Raw genomic sequence first — 17243 nt, forward strand, 5'->3', positions numbered from 1 at the left:
AGAGTGAACCTGTCCTTAAACTGTTGTGTTGTCAGCCTCTAACAATCAGTCTTCAACATTGTTTTATTCCAGGTCTTGCCTCTGGACATAGACACGGTACTGCCTGCTTGTTGTCTTTACTGTCGCGTTGTTGGCAGCAGTCATCAGTGATGAAGTGCCATGAACTGGGTTGCAGTCACATGTAATTTAACAGTATACATTTGTGTATACAAGCACTGGAGAAAAATCCAAACAATACCAACACGAGCTGTGTTAATGACAAGTGTTATTAGTCCGAAGCTGTTTAAGATGATGTCAAATCAGTGTTATGTAACCATGCACGCATAATATCTCATACTGTATGTCTGGGGTATAGTTTTGTATTACCACTCTAGTGAAGCATGGAAATGTGACTGTGTGTAATTCAATCTGATGTCAGAGCTCTGGGGATGAGTCAGCTGTACTATGGCTGGACCAGATCCAAGAGGCCATACACACAGCCAACCAGGATGAAGAGGAGGCTCTCATATGTATGTACATAGAGTCTCAAAGCACTCAGTGTCTCATCCCCTCATTTCCTCACACACATAAGTATTATAGTCACCACCGCTTTGTATAACATTTTAAAACAAATTAGCTACAGCCATTCTTTGTAGTGCAGTAGCAGTCATAAATGCTTTGCTGACTTCTGATTTAATTGTTTCAACACTTTGGACCCGTGGCAGTGGCTGGAGCAGTAGCAGAAATCAACAAAATGGTAAAATTGGGGGACTCCCAGAACACACTTCAGGCCCTCCAAGCTCCAGTTGCAGGACTGAAAGGGGTGCTTCCTGAATGTGATGATGTGTACCAGAATGAACTGGCCCTGAGACAGACAAATGCTTCTACTACAGGTAACTTGGTGCACATGTACAGTCTGACCACACAGTAAGCTTTGTGAGAAACTGATGCCTACTCAGAAAGAACTCACACAAGCCTCTAATTTAGCATTGAGTATGACCAGTTCAATCCACCACATGCCCTATCCTCTTCTCCTCACACTTAGATCGTTCAGTACCCTAAACAAGTGTTGTAAGGGGCACACTCTATCCCCCCTTAGGTACCAGTGAGAGTGTGTGGGTGAGGCACCACATCAACGACAGGTATAACTACTACTACAACCTTGTAAGTAGAGGGGGGACCTGGGAGGAACCAGAGGGATTTCAACACAACGGCAGCCAGCTCAGTAAAGAGGAAATCCAGGTACTCATCATGACGCTACAAGTGTCTGAAAAGTTCTACTTTCCTAACTACAAGATGTGATTCCTTTATGATCTCAACTCCACTTACAATAATCTGATTCATTTATTAATATTTCTAAATGGATTGTGTAACTAGTAAAATCTTCATATGAATATGGTCATTTCTGAAATTGAAAATGGTAGCCATCCAGCACACTGTAACATAAACTTCTGTGAAATGATCTCAACTCAAAGGAACTCTTGTACCCTTAGAACGTTGTCTCTGGTGTGACAGCAGAGTACAACAGGGGACAGTTATGGTTGGCCAATGAACCTCTGGTGACCCAGCTGCAGGCAAGGATCAGAGGTTACCTGGTTAGGAAAAAGCACACCCAGAGAATGGAGTATCTACAGCAACAAGAGCCACACGTGGTCAAACTACAGGTACTGCATGGCACAACTCTAAACTCTGAAGTGAGAACAGATCCATGCAAATGAGAAATAACATAAGATATAGGTTATTGATTTCTGAGGGGAATACAACAATACAGTATCAGTGCAAAAGAATCAGGAAATTTAGTATATGGCCATACACTGATGAGCCAAAACATTACGACCACCTGTCTAATCTGCTGTTGGTCCTCCGTGTGCCACCAAAACAGCACCAACCTGCCAAGGCATTGAATCTACAAGACCCTTGAAGGTGTCCTGTGGTATCTGGCACCAAAACATTAGGTGGAGCTGCCATGGATCAGACTTGTTGGTCCAGCACATCTCAGAGATGCTCAGTTGGATTGAGATCTGAAGAATTTGGAGGCTAAGGCAACACCTTGAACACTTCATCGTGTTCCTCAAACCATTCCAGAACAATGTGCAGTGTGGCAAGGCACATTATCCTGCTGAAAGAGACCACTGCCATCAGGGAATACCATTGCCATGAAGGGATGTACCTGGTTTGCAACGATGTTTAGGTAGGTGGCACATGTCAAATTGACGTCCACATGAATGGCTGGACCCAGGGTTTCCCAGCAGAACATTGCCCAGAGCATCACACTCCCTTCACCGGCTTGTCGTCTTTCCACAGTGCATCCTGGTGCAATCACTACCCCAGGTAAATGGTGGGCACGTACACAGCAATCCACGTGATCTAAAAAAAATAAAAAAAACGGGACTCATCAGATCACGCAGCCTTCTTTCACTGCTCCAAGATCCAGTTCCCGACACTCGTGTGCCCATTGTAGTGCTTTCGACGGTGGACAGGGGTCATCATGGGCACTCTGACTGGTCTGCGGCTATGCAGCTTCATACACAGCAGGGTGGGATGCACTGTGTGTTGTGACACATCCTCCCATAACCTTCATTAAAATTTTCTGTGACTTGTGCCACAGTAGACCTTCTGTCAGTTCGGACCAGATGGGATAGCCTTCATTGCCCTCATGCATCAATGAGCCATGGGCATCCAATGTCCTGTCGCCAGTTTGTGGTTTGTCCCTCAGACTACTGTCGGTAGGTACTCACCGCTGTTGACTGGGAGCACCCCGTAAGCGTTGCCATTTCAGAGATGCTCTGACCCAATTGTCTGGCCATAACAATTTGGCCCTTGTCAGAGTTGCTCAGTTCTTTACTCCTGTCCTTTCTTCTGCATCCAACACGTTGACTACGAGAACTGATTGTTCACTTACCATCTAATCTGCCCAGACCTTGACATGTGCCCTTGCTCTAACATTATTCGATTCACCTGTGAGTGGTCATAATGTTTTGGCTCGTCAGTGTATATTGCTAATACGGAATTCTCATTATGATTTTGGTTGTACAATCTAGAGATATTTGTGGTTTACATATTGAGATTTACAAATTCAGTGCAATACAAAGATATATATTCTCGTAAAGTAATTCTATACATTGTTCAAAATTAATATAGAAAATAACTGTAGTTGTTATTGGTTACTTAACATGGTTAATAATGTATAGTTATATGTCTTTGATTTTTAACTACTGTTTTGATCAGCGCTGACTAACAGGAGTGAGATTCAGCAGATAGCTCCATATATTTTTCCATTGTCTTGTAGGCTTGCTGGAAAGGGTATAAACAGAGGAAGATGTACAAAGATAGAATAAATGTTTTGCAAAACAATGTGGCTTCTGTTGTCAAGGTGAGTAGTTTTATATTTACTTTGTACTGATATTTAAAGAAATAATTAGAGAGGCTCTTGTCATGTGTTTGCTTTGCACTCCAATCAAGAAAATGATTGAGCCAGCATTATATTTCTCTTCTGAAACAATTGGCCACAGACGTACTGGCTGTAATTTGTGAAGTACCACCTGTGGGAAGATTTACATGTATTGAGCCTAATAACTCTACTATTGTATTTAAATTAAACTTTTCTACTATGTATTCCTATTTGTCATTTTTATTTGATTTATTGCTGAAACACAGCTTTAAGACTTGTCATTTGTATTCCCCATTCAGATCCAGTCCTTCGTGAAAATGTGGAGAGCCAAAAATAAATACAGTCAGCGGTTGCAGTACTTTAAAGAGCATGTGGGTTACATTTTTTAGGCACTACCCAGTTGAGTCCACAGTCATGCATAACACTTATAAAGGCAACGTTCTTACTTCGCGAATATTTGTCCATTGTGTGTGTATTCAGGAGAAAGACATAGTGAAGATCCAGGCTTTCTTGAAGGCCAACAAAGCCAGAGATGACTACAGAACACTCAGTGAGTACACACACACACACACACTCACCCTTACATAGTTAGGAAATTGTAAAAATGACACAAGATTGGGTGCCTACGTGCAGTTTCACTCTAAGTCGCAGGACTGGGCTCTAGATCTCACACTATTTACTTTTTTTTTTTAATACACTCCACTTCTTAGCTGGGGCCCAGGACCCTCCTCTCTCAGTAGTACGTAAGTTTGTCCACCTGCTGGAGCAGAGTACCCTGGACTTGCAGGAGGAGCAGGAAGTGACACGACTCAGAGAGGAAGTGGTCACAAAGATTCGCTCCAATCAGCAAATGGAGAAAGACTTGAACCTAATGGATATCAAGATTGGCCTTCTCGTGAAGAACAGGATAACTCTGCAGGTTTGAAACCCATGTTTTTAAATTATGTAAGGAAAGAATATGCCCACAACAGATTTCTCTGACATCACTTCACTGGGTAATGATGCAAACTTTTTTTTTTGTTGCACTTTTCAAAGCCATTTTCAACATTGCATTTGTATACAGTCCCTTTAATATATTAGTTTGAGCCTGCATTCAATTTGTTCCTCATCTATGTTGTTGTTTCTGTGAAAAGGATGTTGTATCCCATAATAAGAAAATGAAGAACAAGAAAAGTAAGATGAGTAAAGAGGAGCTGGTCGGTGGGGACAAACTGGGAATCAAGGGCCTGAGCAAAGGCAAAAGAAGGAAATTGGAGGCGTACCAGCACCTCTTCTACCTGCTGCAGGTGAGACGCTCATCTGGAGGTAGAATGTTGTCTGCAGTGGCAGTAAGTCATGCGTCGTCTTTTTCTACCATACAGCCGCACATTAGCGTTCTCAGTTCAGATGATGTGATACATTCTGATGTTAGTATAGTACAGTGTTGTACAGTTTTGAAGGAAAGAGTATACTTACAACAGCCTACAACACACAGTAGAATTCCATTTCTATGGTTTCTCTAAATCAGTCGACTGTGCTGTGGAGGAGAATGTAGCCAGCCAGCTAACAAACTTATAAACCCTATACTTGGCATTATTCATTATTTATATATATTTTTCCATTGGTCAGCTGCACTATGCTATTACCTGCTGTAACAATCCAGTTTCCCCACAGGACCACATTTAAAATGTCCTCTAATTTTATCTAATCAGACTGACCGCAGCATATCGTATTCATTAAGTACTGTAGTCAAAATAATGTTGCCGATGAAGAGGAAACTCATTAACAAGGTCTGTGGTATCAGGTAATCTGTGTGACAGCAGCCAGCTTGCCGTATGGTTTTCATGATAAGTGCATGTTTAAGAAAAACTCAAGATATTCCCTGCTCCCTTCTGCTCAGACTAATCCTTCCTACCTCGCCAAGCTGATCTTCCAGATGCCCCAAAACAAGTCTACAAAGTTCATGGACACTGTGATCTTTACATTGTATAACTATGCCTCCAACCAGAGAGAGGAGTACCTGCTACTCAAGCTCTTTAAGACTGCCCTGGAAGAAGAGATCAAGTGAGAGCTGCCGTTGCACATTCCGTATCAAATCTAAATGTGATTAGTCTGATCCACTCCACCTATTTCACAACCATCACATATTATTCAGTGTGTGTAGGACTGAATGATGGACTTGTATAATGGTAATGCAACAATGCTAATGAGAATTTCATGCCAATAACAATGTGTCCTTAGTTGTTGCTGGGGTATTCCCTAAAAACACCTGAATATGTTGGGTAAGGTTTTTTTTTTGTCTTTGCATTACCCCCTCCATATTTCTCAGGTCCAAGGTGGACCAGGTCCAGGAAATAGTGACAGGGAACCCTACTGTCATCAAGATGGTGGTGAGTTTTAATCGAGGAGCTCGGGGTCATAACACGCTCAGGCAGCTGCTTGCCCCCGTGGTCAAAGACATCATTGAGAACAAGAGCCTCGGCATCAACACAAATCCTGTAGATGTTTACAAAGCCTGGGTCAACCAATTAGAGACAGCTACTGGGGAAGCCAGGTAAAGATGCACCTGGACAAATATGTCCTTTATTCACTTTTTGACTCATTCCATTGTCAACCAAGGTCTTTGATCCACTTGTGTTGATTTTTACCTCTGGTTCTGTATTTTGATGCTGTACTTTTTAGCTTATTTTTATGTCTGCTGTCGTAGTACATATTCTCATGTTACTTATATGATGTTTGAGGAGCTTTAAGAGAGGCAGCTGTTCAGGTTTTCCCTCAGTTACTCCCCATGTGATGTTAACCTAGGCTAGTGGTCTCCAACCTCATAACCTCATGCCTTTGAGGGCGGCCATGTTTATGTAGGTTTTCATCAACTAATCTCCCTCTTCACTATTTTTTAATTTTTAATTTTTTTTTATTTTCCCTGTTTTCCCCCCAAGTTGTATCTGGCCAATTACCCCACTCTTCCAAGCTGTCCCGGTCACTGCTCCACCCCCTCTGCTGATCTGGGGGGGTGCAGACTACCACATGCCTCCTCCAATACATGTGGAGTCGCCAGCCGCTTCTTTTCACCCGACAGTGAGGAGTTTCACCACGGGGGATGTAGCACGTGGGAGAATTACGCTATTCCCCCCAGTTCCCCCTCCTCCCCAAACTGGCGCCCCAACCGACCAGAGGAGGCAGTAGTGCAGTGACAAGGACACATACCCACCTCCGGCTTCCCACCCGCAGACACGGCCAATTGTGTCTGTAGGGACAGCCGACCAAGCCGCAGGCAACATGGGGATTCGAACTGGCAATCCCCGTGTTGGTAGGCAACGGAATAGACCACTACACTACCTGGACACCCCCCCTCCCTATTTGAAGTGTAGAAATTAGTGAAATTAGTTTAGTTTTACACGTGACTCTCACGGTTGGAATCTCCTACTCTAGACAATAGTGTCTCCTCCTATCTATACTGTACACAGATGTAATCCACACAATATTCTTGGTCTTGTCTTCCCTCAGTAAGCTGCCCTATGAGGTGACTCCCGAACAGGCCATGTCACACGAGGAAGTTCGCAACAGACTGGAAGCCTCTAGCCTGGCTCTGCGGTCTGCCACAGACAAAGTTCTCAATTCCATTGTGTCTTCATTAGATAACATTCCGTAAGTTATGGGACCTGTCATGGCCAGTGTCAAATGAAATCCGCCATCCTCTGCTTCTCCCGTGACGCTATGGCTTATCTCACAACAAGCAGATTGGTGTGCACTATGTTGTTGCTCTGTGTGTAGAGTACAGTTCTTTTTCTTTTTATAAAATGCCCTAGTGATACTTTTTTCCAACATGGCCTTAGCTGAGAGGTCAACAGAGAACCAGACACCAAGTCCAGCTATCTGCTGAGGAATTTGTAGAAAAAAACGAGCGAGTTCAGTGCTTAATTTGCAGAGCTTATCCAAGATCTAATTCACTTTGATTTTAGTAGAATTCAATCTACTGCCCTGCAGACAAGTTCGTGCCAACTAAAACGTCTTTCTAGAGCAGTATTATGGTTAACTAAAACGTCTTTCTAGAGCATTATTATGTTTAACTCAGACATCTTTCTAGAGCATTGCTGTTTAACTAAAACATCTTTCAAACATCTTTCTAGGGCATTATGTCCAACTAAAACATCTTTCAATAGCATTATGTGTAACTCAAACATCTTTCTAGAGCACCATCATGCTTAACTAAACCATCTTTCTAGAGCAATATCATGTTTAACCCAAACATCTTTCTAGAGTATCGTTGTGTTTAAACCATCTTTCTAGAGCATTACTGTGTTTAACTAAAGCATCTTTCTAGGTCATTATTATTATGCTTATCTAAAACACCTTTCTAGGGCATTATTGTGTTTAACTAAAACATCTTTCTAGAACATTATTATGCTTATCTAAAACACATTTCTAGATCATTAATATGTTTAACTAAATAATCTTTCTAGAGCGTTATTGTGTTTAACTAAACATCTTTCGAAAGCATTGTTATGTTTAAGTAAAAATCTTTCTAGATCATTATTATGCTTAACTCAAAACATCTTTCTAGAACATCATTATGTTTAACTCGAACACCTTTCTGGAGCATTATTATGTTTGACTCAAACATCTTTCTAGAGCATTATGTTTAACTAAAACATTTTTCTACAGCATTATTATGCTTATAGAAAAGTGTTTTGCAACATCTAAAAACATTCCACTAGATGGCGATGATGTTTGCTAATGAGGTTAAGGTTAACTCGCTTGATGCAAAAATGTTTTTTGCATTAAATTCCTTTTCTCTCTTCCTTGTTAACACAGTAATGTTGTTCTGCTGAACTGTACAGAGACTGTAAAAGCTTCAATGCCTGCATTTCATGACACCCTGCCAGGAGAGAGGACTTCTTTATGCATCTTAAAGCTTTTAATGTTTGGAGTTTTCGTGGCTTTTAATTTCCCCATTTCCAACACAAATGTGTGATGTTTTTGCTGTACATGCATGTTGTTTTGTCTTGATGTTCCACCCACATTGTTTTGTGCTGCATGTAGTTATGGCATGAGGTACATGGCAAAAGTTCTGAAGAACAGCCTCCATGAAAAGTTCCCAGATGCCACAGAGGATGAGCTGCTGAAGGTACAGTGCCCTCTAATGCATTTCCCATTTATTTTTTTGTTTTTTGTTTTTTTTAACCCTACGCTCATTTCCACCCCACATGGTACTACATGTCCTAAAGCATATATGTTCTTGCTGGCCTTACCTTATTTTGGGACCTAATTTAATTTGATAATGGAGGGAAAAAAGTAATGCCGCCCTCAGTGCATCAAAATCCTGCATATACTGATATTTCTGCATGTTTGAATTGGTAAAGAGTGCTGCTCTCCTTGCATTGCGGGTCAGATCTTTCATTTCTACAAGATTTTAAACATGCAATTCCCCTTGTGTTGTGCCAGATTGTCGGAAACTTGCTTTACTACCGCTACATGAACCCAGCCATCGTGGCACCTGACGGTTTCGACATTATCGATTTTTCGGCTGGAGGACAGCTTCACTCAGACCAGCGCCGTAACCTGGGCTCAGTGGCAAAGATGCTTCAGCACGCTGCTGCCAATAAGCTGTTTGAGGGGGAGAATGCACACATGACACCAATGAACAACTACATCTCACAGACCTATGAGAGGTTCAGGTGAGAAAGTAAAAAATGCATACATCGTTTCATACTTGGATGTGCGGGAGCAAACTTTTCTTATTTGATATAAGCCTCACAAGGCAACACCTCACCAGAGGTCGATTTTCACACGCCAACAAATTTTGCAGTGAAACGGATAAGAGGATGAGATAAGCAAAGTGGACTGTGCTGATAAAACTGTTTCCCTTGTGAGGTCAGAGAGGGATTCAGCTGACATGATGGAAGTAGAGGTGAGCCTGGGAGAGGATGAGCTGTTGTTCTGTTAAAGTGCTGCACCAGCAACCAGGATGATATATGTGTCTTCAATCACTCCTCCTGAACTCCAGTTTCCACTCCAAAATAAAGCCACTAATTGTGTGTGAACATTTTGACCACTGCCCAACAAACCCCGCGTACTTGACTCATTATTCCTGGAAATCCACAACAAGTGGTGCCAAGTTCCTTGAAAACAAGTCATTATGGGACATTGAACGTGTTTTCAAAAATGGCATATAATGACAGAATATTTGGCGTCTAGTCTAGTGTGGGTACAACAACTTTCTAATGCTTTGTGACCTTGCTAGTACTGGAGCGGCTCTTGTAATGTTTGCATCAAAGTCTGGTCACCACTAATGTCTGCTTGTTCTTCTCCTTCAGGGTATTTTTCCAAGCGGCCTGTGATGTCCCTGAACCTGAGGAAAAGTTTAATGTGGATGAATATTCGGACATGGTGACCCTTAGTAAGCCCATCATCTATATCTCGATTGAGGAAATCATCAACACTCACTCGGTAAATTCAGAACTCAACAATTCACTAGACTGGGTTACATCAGTTTTACTGTCTCGAAAAAGGCAAGACAATGTTATGAGAATGAAACGGTATCTCCTATTTTATCAGTGTTAATTTTTGGCGATGGAAAATATTTATAAACAGATCTCATTTCCATGACAAAAAACAAAAACAAAAACAAAATCAAAAATCATCTTTGTTAACAGAAGCTAAAGGTAAATATCTCATTTTCATCAGGTTGTTGACAATCAATTCCCATCAACAGCCAATTGTATCTGTAGGGACGCCCGACCAAGCCGGAGGTAACATGGGAACTCAAACCGGCGAGTCCCGTGTTTGTAGGCAACGGAATAGACCGCTATGCCATGTGGACGCCCCCTTTTTATCAATTTTAATCCTAAATTTAGTCCCTTAAATTGTGAAAATTCATCCATCCATCCATCCATTTATCTAGCTATTATTTATACACATTTAATCAAGTTCAGGGTTGTCTGGGGGGGGGGGGGTCTATCTCAGCAGGTATTAGGTGGAAGCAGGGAAATGCCCCGGACTGGTCACCAGTCCATCACAGGGCTCACATGCACGGTCAGTCAAACACCATTCACACTGACAGACAATCTAGATTCCAATTCATCTAACAGTCCAAGAAAGGGTTTCTTTGGGATGTGGGAGGCAACTGGAGTGCCCAGAGGGAAACCTGGGTAGAACATGCAAACTCCATGCTGATAAGCTGCAGTCAAATCCAGTATCTGCCTTGCTGTGGGGTGCCAGTGTTACCCACTGAGCCACCATACATTACTAGAGTCTTAGCCATTCCCTTTGAGCACAGCTGCCTGCTGGTGTCCATCCAAAAATAAGCTGCTGAATATTCTGTATTCATATGTCACAAAGTAAGGTGTAGGTGAAAAAGTGGAGGAACAAAACCCCCAAAATTTGGAGGTACCCCTACCTCGGAGTACAACAAATGCTGACCTTGTTTTTTCATAACTTTAAGGTGTCCCCTTCATGAAATGTATGGTCAGCAGTGTTACTTTTACTGCAAACATCATGAAATTGATCCATGAAGTGATTCACCACATAGGTAAAAGTGCAAAAAAAACGCCTACCCTAAAAGAGGGAGTTCCAAGTTAATCCTTTGTCATTTTCTACCTGATGCTTGTTTTTACATAGAACTTGCTCAGAAGGTCTACAGGTAGTGTCTCTACATTGCAAAGTAACCAAGATGCCAATACCTGGCTCTATAGTAAATCAGAAGCCTTTTATTATAGGCAGAAATAGCAAAAAGGGATTTTTTTCTAAGGATTATTCACTTGTAATCCTCGTCCTACTCTTGTTTTTTGACATGTTTAACATGTACCCTTCATGAAATGGATGGTCAGCAGTTTTACTTTTACTGAAAAAGTCATGAAATGTATCCATGAAGTGATCCACCACATAAACAAAAAGAGCAAAAACGCCTACCCTTAAAGAGGTGGTTTCAAGTTCATCCTATTATTTTCAACCTGATGCTTTTTTCAAACATCAAACGTGCACAGTATTTTTTTCTGATGAGTATTCACTTCTCTCTATTATGGTAAGAAAACCTGACCTTGGTTTTTTCAGAAGTTTGACTTGCCCCCTCCTTCATGAAATGAATGATCAAGTTTTAATAGAAAAAATGGTTCAATAAATTGATTCACCACAAGGTCCAGGGAAGTATGCGCCCAGTGCATAAAGCGGAATACTAGCTAGCTATTAAAATATAGTTTAATAGCAGTTTCATTTCATTTTTAAATGAAACAGATATAGTCTGGGCTCAAATTAAGAAAATACCAGAAAGTACTGATATGAACATGTACCTTACCTTTGGTCTTTTGAGGCAGTAAAAGTGTGAGGACTTGGGAATTTTATAGTGTGAAGGCAAACTGACAAATTGCAGACCATGTGAATTTATGTGAATGTATTAATTTGGAGATTGGACTAGACAGCAAAAAAGTGTGGGAATTTAATGAGTGAGGGAAAACTGACCAATAGCAGAGCATGGGACTTTATGTGAATGTATCAATTTGTCAACTGTCAACAGTTGGCTGTCGACAGTTGGGCTCAAGGTATTTTTTGAGTTGACACTGACAGCAGCAGCAGGTCAGGGGATAATGCAGATGAGCCTTCCACTACATGATGAATCTGCTCCTTCAAGGTGAGTATGTAGCCAGAGGGGTGTGTTTGTCCCCTCTGGGCTATTGTTGGGGGCGGGGCTATTAATTTGGTAATGAATCTAATTGCAGATCAGGTAGATGATGACTTTCTCCAGTTCTCATTTTTATTATTACTTTTTTACAGTTAAGCAATGGCAAGTGAAAAGGAGGAAACAGACCTATTGACCAATTGCATAATATGTGATCAGCCACTTGAATCTAGGAAGAAGAGCAGTCCATTTATAAAAAATCCAACTATAGATGGTCTCAAAACCATTTTAAATGCTGCTCAACTAAAAGACAACAATGTCCTTCAGAGACTCTCCCCCCACAAGGAAGAGATACTTGCGGGCAGGCTTAAAGTTTCATTCCATACTACATGCAGAAGATTGTATACACCTTCTGTTGCACCAGAGCAAAAAGCAAATAAAAGACCGTTACCATCTACAGCATCACAGGCTAAAGTGAGTCGAAAGGACACACGTTGCTTTAGTATCCAGCGTGACTGTTTTATTTGTGGAAAAAACAGCGAAAGACCTGAACACCTGACTGCCATTTGTACAGGGACAGGGAGGCTACTCGGGACAAAGTCTTAAATGCAGCTTCAGCAAGACAGGATGAAGAAGTTAATCTATGGATGCTTGCTCATCCAGATCTTTTTGCAAGTGGTGCAAAATATCATAGGAACTGTCTTGCAATCTATGTTGGATCAAGAAATATGTGGATGCAATGAAGCAAGTGTGTGATGTGAATTCACGACTTCCTGAAACTCATCATGAGCATGGAGCAACGAGGATGGAACGTGATGAGAAAGATGTGGAAAAAATCATGGAGATTGTTGAAGTAAGGCAAAACCCATTTGGCTTGGACACCGTGCCTGACGTGCTGATAAATATCACAACCGGGCAGCTGGCATCTGATCGAGTTTCCAGAGAGTTGTCAAACTTCATTGAAGATGGAAAGATGCAGAGCATGACATTCATTGAACAACGGTTGGTCAAAGAAAAAAAACCCAAAAAGTTTCTGGGCTCCAGAGAACAGAAAGTGTTCAACCATCTTTGCTGATATGAAGAAGCCATTCACATCTAAAAATACAGGACAGATTACAATGGATTCAGATATCCTCTTTAGAAGATTGTTGGCAGTGTCTAAACAAAGAGACGTATCTATGGAGAATGTGTTAGCCCATGAGCTGGCTGCTGTTCCACCTTCTCTTTTTCATGAGGATGGAACAATGCGAAAAACTGCAAAAGCAACACTGGCAAAGAAACTGGAGCCTACTGTTGAAGAAGGAAAACACTTGCCAGATGCTGTGCCACCATCTGCTCATATATTAGGTGGCATGGTCATGTTGCAGAGTTTGAATTAATCCGGATTTCAAACTTTCAATGATCTTGGAGAGTGTGTGCTGCGGAAAATTCTCTCTCCGCTGAATCAAAGTAAAAATGTAAACTGTGTAACTGTAGTTTATGACCGATATGACAGTCCACAATAGATCAAGTGTCTTGAGAGAGAGAAAAGAGGAAACGTAAAAGGCAGAAAAACACACCATATCACAGGTACAGGAAACGTCCCAAACTATAGACAGTACTTACAGAGCTATGGTAACAAAGAAGCCCTTTGCTTGTTTGTGTCAAACTAAGTCATTAGTGCAGCACCGGCAAGACTCAAAGACCAAGACTCCATCGTATTGGCAGGACGATTTGAAAATGGTGAGGAAGTCAGGGTTGTTGACCATACAGGAGTCCGCTGTTTGCCTGAACTATACAGCACACAAGAGGAAGCTGACACCAGAATGGTGCTGCATGCAATCCACCTCTCTGACAAATATCAAACCATCATAGTGAAACGTGATGATACAGATGTACTCGTGTTACTCATTTACTATGTCAGTGGACAACTCCTTGGAACAGCTTCCATATTCATGCAAGCTGGTCACGGTGATAGACAACGATTCATCCCAGTATTTGAAATTTCAAAGCAATTGGGAACAGCTCTGTGTGAGAGTCTGCCAGCATGCCACGCGCTGACTGGATGTGATACCACAAGCAGCCTGTTTAAAATAGGCAAAACGACAGCGCTAAACAAACTGGAGAAGAACATAAATGAGCTTCAAGGTCTGAGAACCTTTGGCCAAAGTGAATCTCTTCCAGAGGCTTTACCTATTGCGCGGAGGTATGCTCTCCATCTCTATGGCCAGACAAAGAAGGCAAAGAGCAAGGCATGCACCAGTCTTGATGAGCTCCGTTGCATCGTTGCTTTGACTACAGACACGCCAGTCTTGCATCTCCCTCCAACCGAAGATGCTTTTGAGCAGCATGTCCTACGGGCAATGTACCAAACTGCTATATGGTGCCACTGCCATGTCCCCAAACCCCTTCTGTGGAGTCCAGTTAGAAAAGGTAGGATACTAAAAGATGACACATCACTGCAGCTGTCTTTTTCAAATAGGAAGCTGCACCAAAAGCAGTAAGAGATGTCACACATCTCTATTGCAATGATAAGGATTGCAGGCAAACTAAAAAGTGCCAATGTGTGTCTGTGGGATTACACTGCACAGAGTATTGCTCCTGCGGTTACATGGACTGCCCTAATGCTTGTGACAGATTTTGATTCTGAAAATATTGCATAAGTGAATGAATAAAAATAAAATTGAAAATAAGCAGTAGATTGGCGATTTTTCATTTGGAATTTCATACATAAAGAAGTGTTTAATAGAAGGCTGCCTATAGAACAATATTGTTGTACACTTCAAAGCAGCAGGAATGACAAATATGAGCATCATTTGAGGATTCCATTCATAGTAGCCTATAAAAGCTGCTGATGCACTATACATCCAAATATTTTACCCTCTGGTTACTTTGGGGTGTTGGGAGTGCTAGTCTACCTGTAGACAATATCTACAAATATTATGTAAATCCAACCAGTAGGTGGAAAATGATGCAGGGTTAACTTGAAACTCACCTTTTCAGGGAAGTCTGGGACTTTTATGCACTTTTTTGCAAATGTGGAGAATCACTTCATGGATAAATCTCATGACTTTCGCAGAAAAGGTAAAACTTCTGACCACTGATTTCATGAAGGGTACATGTTAAACATATGAAAAACAAGGTTAAGTTTTGTTCTATCCCTGATAGAAGAGTAGGCCCAGGATTACAAGTGAATGTTCATCAGAAAAATATACTTTTTGCTATTTCCGCATATAATAAGGCCTTGTATAAAAGGCTCCTGATACAAAACAGAACTTAATTTTGGCATCCTGGTTACTCTGGGATGTAGAGACACTACATGTAGACCTTCTGAGCAAGTTCTATGTAAAAACAAGCATCAGGTAGAAACTGACAAAGGTTTAACTTGGAACTCCCTCTTTTAGGGTAGGCGTTTTTTTTTTGCACTTTTTTCCTATGTGGTGGATCACTTCATGGATCGATTTCATGATGTTCGCAGTAAAAGTAACACTGCTGACCATCCATTCCATGAAGGGGACACCTTAAAGTTATGAAAAAACAAGGTCAGCATTTGTTGTACTCTGGGTAGGGCTATCTCAAAAACTAAGGCTCTTTTTGAGGGTTTGTTCCTCCACTGAAAGGACAGGGAAATGGACGGACGGTTTCGCAGCACAGCCAGATGACTTCAAGAAGAGACACAGTGTGGGAGCACATGCATGCATATACTCAAATACCCCGTGGCATGGGCTAGAATGTGCTGGGTCTTTTCTTGATCCTTTGTGCGCACGTGTGTGTGCGTGCGTGTGCGTACGTGCGTGTGTGTGTGTGTGTACGTGTGTGCGTACGTGTGTGTGTGTGTGTATACACGTGTGTTTCGATGATTGTCTGCCCAACACACCCTGCATACTTGACTCATCATTACTGGAAATCCTGAAAAACGTTTGCAGAGTTGGTAGAAGCAAGTCATTGTGTGGAAATTGAACCTGGTATGTAGCGCAGACAAATGTGTTTCCCTCTACTTCAGCCTGCCGCTTTAGAGGGAGGTGTTTCTTCTGCAGTACATGCTCTCTTTGGTTTTGTTGTGCGGGGTGAAGATGGGTGGTTTCATCATCTAAGAGAACACTTTGCACATTTAACCTGTAGGTCAGGATCTACCTATTCATTTCTTAGTCTGTGGGGGGCGCCATTGGTGAACTGCTGAGAGGCTTATGTTTGTCATAATAATTGTCTGTCATGATAATAATTATGTATGTCGTGGTGATACACAATGGAGGATAGATTCACCAGGGGCTGCTGCTCCTTTAAGGAAGACGTTCACAGTTATGACGTAGGCACTGTTTAGAGTTTCCCAGGAGGCGGAGCCATGTTTTCTGCAGCCTAGCGGTTGGTCAGCTGGTTGCCAGGAGAGATTGCGCTGTATCGGTGTTGTTTTGTGTGGCGAATAAACGGGATGGACTCGACTCGACCTCTCCGTCTCCTCATTCCTGCACTCCCACATCGGTGACCCCGCACGTTGACAACACCTCTCTGACATGTCGACCCAAAGCGATGACGACACCGCTCCGGCTCCGAGTGATGCTAACGGTATGGCTCATGTTAGCGTTAGCACCTCAGCAGCGACGGTGAAGTAACCCGAGTTTTGGCAGCACCGTCCCCGCCCGGCCATGGTTTCAGCACATTGAAGCCCAGTTCGAGCTGGGAGGAATAACGCGGGACGGTACGAGGTGTTTCCATGTGGTGGCGGCGTTGGATGCCCGGACGACGGCCCGAGTTCCAGGGCTGCTGGAAGCCCCGCCCGGCTGTGGGGAAATACGGCGCATCAAGGCTTCCTTTTGCAGCTCTTCCAGCTGTCGGAGATGGAGAAGGCGGGTCGCCTGCTGTCACTCAACCGACTCGGCGATAGCAAACCTTCCGAGCTGCTGGAGAAGATGTTGGCCGTTTTGGGCTCGGCGGACCCCTCCTTCACTTTCACCCGTGTGTTTCTACGGCAGCTCCCAGCGCCTGTGCGCGCAGCGCTAGCCGGCTCCCCCCTCTCCTCCACCAAAGACTACCGCGCTCTGGGTTCAGAAGCGGGCAGGATTTTTCTCGCCAACCGGCAGCAGTTCGTTCATGCGATGCTCGCCACCCACACCTCGCCCCCGCCGCTGGAGGACGCAGCGGGCACCGCGGCTGCGGTGGCTGCCCGCCGCCAGCAGCGTGACAGCAGCGGGCTGTGTTATTACCACAACAGGTCTGGTGCCAGGGCCAAGCAGTGTCGCCCGCCATGCAGCTTCAGCGTCCAGGGAAACGCCAGGGGGCGCTCAATAGCAGCTATGAGCGCCG

The 17243-nt window shown here is 42.8% G+C and overlaps 1 protein-coding gene across 2 annotated transcripts in view; it reads left to right on the forward strand.

Moving 5' to 3' along the window:
- The window catches only part of iqgap2 (IQ motif containing GTPase activating protein 2), a 143005-nt gene that overhangs the window by 90914 nt on the left and 34848 nt on the right, over nt 1–17243 (forward strand). The window contains exons 16-30 of one of the 2 annotated variants that reach the window (XM_056286483.1): nt 419–509; nt 705–872; nt 1079–1221; nt 1473–1643; nt 3269–3352; nt 3670–3741; nt 3851–3920; nt 4081–4289; nt 4504–4698; nt 5250–5413; nt 5679–5903; nt 6857–6997; nt 8393–8477; nt 8795–9027; nt 9667–9799. In XM_056286483.1, the coding sequence (XP_056142458.1) occupies nt 419–509; nt 705–872; nt 1079–1221; nt 1473–1643; nt 3269–3352; nt 3670–3741; nt 3851–3920; nt 4081–4289; nt 4504–4698; nt 5250–5413; nt 5679–5903; nt 6857–6997; nt 8393–8477; nt 8795–9027; nt 9667–9799 (2184 nt within the window). The remainder of the gene's footprint in view (nt 1–418; nt 510–704; nt 873–1078; nt 1222–1472; nt 1644–3268; nt 3353–3669; nt 3742–3850; nt 3921–4080; nt 4290–4503; nt 4699–5249; nt 5414–5678; nt 5904–6856; nt 6998–8392; nt 8478–8794; nt 9028–9666; nt 9800–17243) is intronic. The other variant, XM_056286562.1, reaches the window with a different exon arrangement.

Source organism: Lampris incognitus, chromosome 1, assembly GCF_029633865.1.
Source record: "Lampris incognitus isolate fLamInc1 chromosome 1, fLamInc1.hap2, whole genome shotgun sequence".
Lineage (NCBI taxonomy): Eukaryota > Metazoa > Chordata > Actinopteri > Lampriformes > Lampridae > Lampris > Lampris incognitus.